At 43.4% G+C, this 8,156-nt stretch overlaps 1 protein-coding gene across 1 annotated transcript in view; it reads right to left on the bottom strand.

Moving 5' to 3' along the window:
• Positions 1–1,636: 1,636 nt before the first annotated feature.
• The window catches only part of tox3 (TOX high mobility group box family member 3), a 39,400-nt gene continuing 32,880 nt past the window's right edge, over positions 1,637–8,156 (bottom strand). Inside the window, exons 4-8 of the mRNA XM_029428709.1 lie at positions 5,737–6,000; positions 4,276–4,506; positions 3,725–3,805; positions 2,949–3,482; positions 1,637–2,831 (exon numbers count right to left, since the gene is read on the bottom strand). Coding sequence (XP_029284569.1) covers positions 2,574–2,831; positions 2,949–3,482; positions 3,725–3,805; positions 4,276–4,506; positions 5,737–6,000 — 1,368 coding nt within the window. The 3' untranslated portion in view covers positions 1,637–2,573. The remainder of the gene's footprint in view (positions 2,832–2,948; positions 3,483–3,724; positions 3,806–4,275; positions 4,507–5,736; positions 6,001–8,156) is intronic.

Genomic DNA, 8,156 nt, shown 5'->3' with positions numbered 1-8,156 from the left:
TTTTAAAGCATGAGTTTGGTATCCATGGACACCCGCTCTCACATTCTCCTCTTCTCCCCGTGTTGAGATTCAGGTCATGCACGGCACTTGCTGTTTTTAATTTTCATTTCATCATAAGCACTTTAAGACTGTTGCCAGCGCTTATTTGCAGTTTTCCTGCAGACCTCTTCAGTCGGGTGTCTGACAGGACAGATGCTGCAATTAATCACGGCAGAGAAATGGGCATCGTTTCCATAGCGAGCCGAAGAGCCAATCACCGCAGCAGCAGCAGCAGCAGCAGCAGCAGCTACGGCGGCGGCAGGGCCTCGGCCCAAATTACAAATGCTTTCCTAAAACTAACTAATTGAAAACAAACCAAAATTTGAAAATTCTATCAAGCCGCTATCACAGAAGCACAGAAGCAGATTCTCTCCCCTAATTTGTAACTAACATTAACCCGTGTAGAAAGTGTCTCAGCTGCCTTTGGAATAAAAAGGCCCTTCTCTGGGCCAGTGGATTCACAGCCTATTGTGAAGATATGATAATTATTGTTTGCCTGCCTTCCCTCCCCCGCTCGCCATTTTATTCAAGGGAGCTCAGCAAACCCCCGGGGATGTCTTGGAAATGAAGCGATTTTGAAGGGAGTAAGAAAGAGGCAGAATCCAATGCACTGGTGTGTGAGAAGGGGACTGTTATTGAGACAAGTACCAGTTACATGCTGACCTTGTCCAGTATCAACACTGCTTTTACACACAGTTACAACGGACTTCCATTCAAATCACTGGGAAACAGCACACGCTGTAATGATGAATTATCATATCCCCCTCTCAAAGGGTTGTTTTCTCTTATAGAAAACATGCACATTCATTGTGTACATGTCATAAAGAAGCACCAGAGTGCTATGGGTGTTAATTTTCAATAGTTAACAAGGAGACGTGAAGAATAGCTTTGGAAATGAAACGACTCCTTGAAATAAATATTTGTGATTGATAGTTTAATTTTGAACAGAGACACAAAGAAATATATAATACTTCATACAAAATTATGGCTACTATCATATTAGTGATGGAATGTCTCTGGATTCGTCTTCATGGCCGAGAAAAAACTCAAACATTAAATTACTTTTTCTATCGTGAGCTGAAAACAACCTTTCAAGAACTCTATCCCGATATGCATTTATTCTATGGACAATTTTCAAAAGCAGTTGGTTTGTAAGCAAAATACAAACAAAATGAATCGCTGCTATTGTAACTCATAAAAAAAGTATAAAAGAGCAGAAATGCACTATGTGATATAGCAATCCACAGGTCGTTTAACAATGTTTTAATTAAAGCCTCACATATTAAAACTTTACAACAGGTGATATGAAAAATGTACAACATTTTCTTTTTTTTCCCCAGGGACTTCTGTACTTCTGTACAGCTGGCAAAAATACCTCCAATGCCTCTTCGGTCGGCTTTGGCAGTGCAACAAACTCTGCTAGTTTTCCTTTTTTAAAACAATGACGTATCAAGGAGTAAAAATACATCCATCCCCCAAACCGTCTGCCATGATCCGGACACTTGTATTTACCATAAAATATCCCCTTTGTTACACAAAATAAAAACATAATTTAATTGTTAAACATCTGAAGTAAAAACCAAATAGATTAAAGAACTTTTTTTTTTTTGGGGGGGGGGGAGGGTGTGTGGGGGGGGGTGGGGTTGCCAGTTACACGCTTTTGGGCTAGTCATCTGGAGGGGAGATTATTGGACACGGGAGGTCTCGTGTCTCACCACTCTACAGAACATGTACAGCAGATTACAGTTGGATGATGCGATGATGATTTATGGCAGTTACTGTCTCAGTCTGTTTCCGTCGTTCATCCACAGATGTGTGTCCCTAGACTTTTTATTTTCAGCTCCCCTTATTCTTCAAGACATCGCTTACATTTGTGAGATGATTTAAAAGTTTTCATATATCACTGGGCCTCCGACATGTGATGATTTAATCAACCGTTTCCTCTACGCCATTGTTGAAAGGTTACATCTGCCAGAGCGATGTGTGAAAGAGAAAGGTTGGAGTAAAGAAAGTCTCGCTATATACTGGCCAGTGTGGGAACAAAGACTGATGTGTGGGTTACTGGTTTCCAGCAAGGATCCTGTGAGTCACTCAGTCCAGGCGAGAGCTGATAGAAATCCTTTTGTTGAAACGCATTCAAAATGTTCAAATGTTGCAGAGCTGATCTGACAACTCTGGCCTGATAAATAAAGCTTTATTGTTAAATAAAACGGTGAAAGACACATGTCTTTCAACATATTGTGTGCCCAGTCAGTTTAAATTGACAACTGAAGGACCTCACAAACAAACAAATAAACAATCACTGGGCGCTCGCCCTCAACAGGCTCCTGTCATAGCTCAGCCTATTTTATAGACAAAACCCAGTTAACACGTTCACCCCCTGTACACGCGTGTGCATATCCGTCTATAACAATGGACAAGTTCTTTGTATAACATTCTAAATCTTACACACTTCTTAAGTGCAACTTAGAAAAGCAACATGGGATGATGCTTTTATTCTATTCCTGTTCTTTGAGATAGGATTTCCATTTGGCTCAGTAAATGCTGACTTGGGACAGGACCTGGGCGTGGGCCTGGATTTGGGAGGGGTGTGGTTGCTGCTGCGGGGCCGGCTGGGGGCTGCCGAGCGATGCAGAGCCTCCCACTGAATGGGGTGTACCAGGAGAGTGCTGAGGTGGGGAACACTGGGACTGGTGCTGCTGCTGCTGCTGGATATGTTGAATCTGCTGCTGGTGCAGCTGATGCTGCATCTGCATGTGCTGCAGCTGCATCTGCTGCTGCTGCTGCTGCTGTTGTTGTTGTTGTTGCTGCTGCTGCTGCTGCTGCTGCTGCTGCTGCTGCTGCTGCTGCTGTTGTTGGTGCTGCTGTTGTTGGTGCTGTTGTTGGTGCTGTTGTTGGTGCTGTTGTTGGTGCTGCTGCTGCTGCTGCTGAATGTGGTGCTGCTGCAGCTGTTGCTGGAGGTGGTGTTGGAAATGCTGATGCTGCATCTGCTGCTGGATCTGCTGGTGATGCATCTGCTGCTGCTGCATCTGATGGTGCTGGAGATGCTGCTGCATCTGCTGCTGCTGCTGGAGTTGCTGCATCGCATGCTGCTGCACAGGTTGCATCGGTGGGCTCATCTGAGACACCGCTGTGGACTGGGCACCCGCCACCATGCCCCCTCCGGCACCCATCTGGCCGAGCATCTGCTGTGGCATCCCGGGAGACATGTTCTGGTGGGAGACTGTAACCGAGGTCACGATCTGATTGCCCCCTAGTCTCATCTGCAGAGGTTTTGGGGCAATTGCCCGTGGTATGGCTTGTTGTAGGGCATGGGAAGCTGCTGACATGGAGGGGTGCTGGTTGAGGGGTGAAGGCATCACCAGACCTGGGGACAGGCTGGTGGAGGCCAGAGTCTGCTGTACTGAGCGGATAGTCTGGGCCTCAGCTGATTCTGCTGCAGCCTGGATGGAGAAAACATATCCAATCTTATCTACAAAGCCACATTTTTCCTTTCTGAAGAACGTCTCTTCCATCTATAGGTATACTGTATCGTTTCCAGACATCAAATTGCTTCAGTTGTTCTCGTCATTACAAAAGTTTTCAATAACTTCACAGTGCACAATGTTTACAAGGAATTTCATTTAATTACGTTTTCTGTCAAATTCACACATTTTTCTGATGAAAGAAAAGAAACGTTTCTCACCTTGGAAACCAGGCTAGCACGATATGCAGCGAGGGCTTTTAAATATTCTTTCTTGGCAGCTTCTGTTTTGCTTTTGTAAACCTGTGAAGACACAAAAGGTAAATGTGAGATGACACATAAAGCTTCTTTTTAATTAGTGATAATTCATTAAAAAAGAAATAGAGCACATTAAGCAGATCCCATAATGTGTGCACATTTGTTTCCTGCCTGAAGCAAGTAGGCAATTTATTCAATGTCATTTTATGAATATAAAGATCACACATAAGATCTGAGTGAAACATCCGAATGGTAGGATCTGCATTTAGAGTTGATATAGTATCACAAAACATATTATTTTCTTATGTCCCTTTCAGACACAACGCGGTTTGAGCTCTGCTCGCTGCAGGGTTCAACCCACACTTTGCGAGACGCAGCGAACAGTTGTCGTGTTGCGGCGCGAGCCATTGGAAATAATGGGTTTCAGAGCACAGAGGTGGCGTTGTCGCGTTGTGACGTAGGCACATTACACCTCCGGTAACTAGACCAGTCTGAATAATCACACTTTGTAATACCTGCTTCTGCTCCTCTCCCAGACCGTCCCACATGGAGGCCACAATCTTGGACACCTCTCCAAAGGTGGCGTTGGGATTCTGCCCCTTAATAGCGGCCTGCGTGTCTCTGAAGAACAGGGCATAAGCCGACACCGGCTTCTGAGGCTCATTGGGATCCTTCTTCTTCTTCTTCTTGGGAGTCTTGGGCTTCTTTGCGACGTCTATGGGGGCTGGTCGCTTCTCTCCAATGACCTGCAAAGATTGAGATAAAGAAATTTAAAAAATGTCTTTTACATCAGGTTAACCTCTTACAGTGTGTATAGGGGAAGTTACTCGAAAATGCCTACAAACGACACCCCCAAAGTAAATTCAAAGCTGCTCTTCAACCATTTGCACCATTTGATTTTGGTCTCATTCAAAAGATAACTCTCTTATTGTTCTTGCAAAACAGTGAAGAATCACTCCAAGTGCTTCTGGCACAGTAATAGTGGTCTGAATACACTGAATTGAATTGAAGAAAATAAACTGAATGGTTTTGTTGAAACAGACGCCTGACGATGGGTAGAGCTGCTAGTGATGAGCTGGAAAACACAATATGAACATAGCACCAAGTGTTACCAAGTTCAGGTTCAAATCAGAACAAAAACACAAAACCACAACATCTTAGACAGGTTTTTCTAAGAGTAACACCAAACTGTGCAATTTGTAGATATTATAATATTTATATAATTTGTATTGCTCACAAATAACTGTTATATTCCCTGTTAGTAGTAATGACACAGAGTAAGTGAAGTATAAACACATTTCTTGTGTTTTTTTATGAACTTGAATATAATAAATACAATTTCTCAGCGTTTCATTGGCTACACGATACGCCACTCATCGGGAGACTCGGTTGCTATAGGCTCGGTCTGTAAACAAAAGAAGAGGGGCTGGCACTTCCTTATCAAGTTGACACTGATTGGCTCTTGATGGCTGTAGATAACGCATGGAAGCTCCGATTGGCTCAAATGAGGTGTCAATGAACGCTTACAGTCCGCTCTCTCAATATCTCACACATCGATCAGCTGATTTCAAAGATTGCAACAGCTGTTTATGGGCTTTTATGGACAGGACGATGTTGGCGATCAATACCTTTTTGGCAATGACACAGGAGTGTTTTCTGTTTGGATTATTACTGATTACAGGATTATTATGAGGCTTCATAGGTGAGTTGGCTCAAAGTTATGATTTTGATTTTTGAGTTGAATTGCTATTTTGAGGCGTGCTGTTGTGATTGTGATCTCAAAATCTAAATAGATGAGATTCTAACCTTTCTAAAAAAGATGTGGCATGCGTACCACATCCAGCGTGGTGGACTGTACACGACACATGGCAAAATACAACTCCTGGTTCGGCCCGCGGGCGTCCACACGGTAAGAGGTTAAGTCCCTGCAATTACCATTCAACACAGTAATCCATGTGATTTCTGACTTCGCTCACCCTGTTGGCTTCCTCCTGTTCATCTTCGTTGATGGAGCTGGAAGGAGACGGTGTGGCGGACTTGCTGGCAGGCGGTGATGGGGAAGTATGGGCGATGTTGGGTCCTGCCATGTTTAGGCTTAGCTGTGCGTTTAGTTGGGATTGGTTGATGGTGGTCAGCTGATTACGTGATAACATCCCATTGGGGCTGTTCATGCTGATGATGGACTTCATCACCATGGCTGGGTTGGGCGAGTACTGGCGATGATGGCCGGGTCCAACATTCTGTAAAGGAAATGATACAAAAGCAAAGGGGCTCGTTAGAAAATATATTTTATTGATCCATTTCCCTCTGCTTTCATGCTGCCTTTGAGCTTCTGGCTGCAGACACTTGCACCTCATTTGTCCATCCTAAAGATATCTCTGTACGCACAGTGATGCCCTACTGCCCAGTGCACAACGCTCATGAAGCTGCATCTCTGCAGGAAATGGGGTCATTGGATTGTGCAGATCGTTATGTGGCAGATCACATGTCGCTATGTCCTGGATCTTAAATGTCTCTAATACAGGCCATGATAAATTATCTTGACACCTGATGAGCCAACTTTATAAGCCAGTAATAGATATAGCTACACCGCTCAGTTGATTCATTTCAAAACTCTATTGTATGGAAATCTGTGACACAACTTTTGACTGCCCGGTCCCTGAAGGGGAACAGTGGACGCCGCTCCCCAGCGCTGTGGTACATAACTTCAAATGCCACAATAAATAGACTGTTGGAGTCTCAGTTTGTATGCATGCACCTACATGTCAGTTTAGGTCGAGGCGCCCACAAGCCTATATGCTTTAGTCTAACATTACTTTAAGGTTATAACTCTGAAAGAGGCACCTTCTATATAATCAATTCCATAAATTAACAGGCTGAAAGTATGAAGCTTGAGGGCTTTGGACAGCTGCCCTCCCGTCTACCATCCAGGGTGCAATGTAATAACATTTTCAAAATCTCTTTTGCTTTTTGTCCTGGTAAAACATTTAGCTCTTGAAAGAGTCTCAGAGAAGGTGCATGCAACATGTTTGCATTGATTGTGGCGAGGATGAAATTACAAGGACTGCCAGCTCCCCGGAGGGCAGACGGATCAGAGAGCCAGCAGGGCTGACATGGAACAGAGGAGGGAACGTGAACACAACAGAAAAGGTGATTTGTTCTCCCTGGGTACATCCATCTGGTATTCAGCAGCACAAACTCAATCTCTCCCAACATCAACACATCATAAACCCACACACCTGGCTTTATTGAAAGAACGTTATGAATGCCCGTCTTCAAAAACAATATTGTAACACCATTTCAGACGGAAACATATTGGATCTACAATCCATTGCTTTCTCATATGCCATGTGTACTGCTTATCATAAATACAATCTGTGAAGTGAGAGCAGATTTATATTTACATGTGCCGGGGACGATTCTGCAAAAGGTGACGCGAAGGTGGGAGAGAAATTGAAGACATATTGTTGAAATGGAAGCTTTGAGTTTTCTCAGGAATAAAAGCTGCAATAAAACAGGCCTGTGACCAGATGACAGTGATTTACATATCTGCAACCCGCCACGTTCCAAGTGCTATTGTCATCTTCATTACTGAGGACACGATGGCTTGCAGTTTGCTCTCTGCGAACATCAAACACGCACACACTGAGCTCATTAGTCGTGGCCATCTGTATAATAACACTTTTGCCCAATCCCAATGATGCACTTTTGACTTGGAGCAATGCTCCATTCTGCCGTTTGTTTGGAATGGTGTTTATTAAAATGCACTGATGACCACAGTTAAAGACTTAAATCATATAACGCTAAATGTCTTATTTCACCACATATTATATTAAGTGGAATAGCAGCATGTGTGCTTTTCACTCTGTGTAACAACAGTGACAGTCACGTCAGAGAAGCGGCAGCATTAGCACGTCCGATTTGAATAAAAAGATAACAGTTAATAACGCAGTGAAAGAAATCATCTTAAGTAACAGTGTATCTGGTACTAGGGTGTTTATTTATGTCCCTCTACCTTCTCATTTGCATTTTGATTGCAGTATTGTCAGCAGCCCCAGCAGACACCCAACTAGATATGTTGATAGTCATCGTAAATCTGCAAATAAGTCCTTATCTTGGGTACACAGTGGCCAGATGTGCCCTCCTTAGGTCAGGTCTGCAGGGGTGTGTGTGTGTGTGTGTGTGTGTGTGTGTGGAATGTAAGGTCAAACACTAACAATCTGAAATCTGCCCTCTAATCAATAATGGCATTTTTTTTTTATATATGTAAATTCATTTGTAATATTTCACACGGTGTTGCTTTTAATGTGAAATAGCAACAACAACGCCGTCAACAATCTGCTGCAAAGAGAAGAAAAACATCTTGTTTTGTACATTATTGTTGGCCTCATCCACA

The sequence above is a fragment of the Cottoperca gobio genome, chromosome 3, assembly GCF_900634415.1.
Source record: "Cottoperca gobio chromosome 3, fCotGob3.1, whole genome shotgun sequence".
In the NCBI taxonomy this organism is placed as follows: Eukaryota; Metazoa; Chordata; class Actinopteri; order Perciformes; family Bovichtidae; genus Cottoperca; species Cottoperca gobio.
The sequence above is the reverse complement of the archived record's forward strand: the minus strand, read 5'-3'. Positions and strand labels throughout refer to the sequence as shown.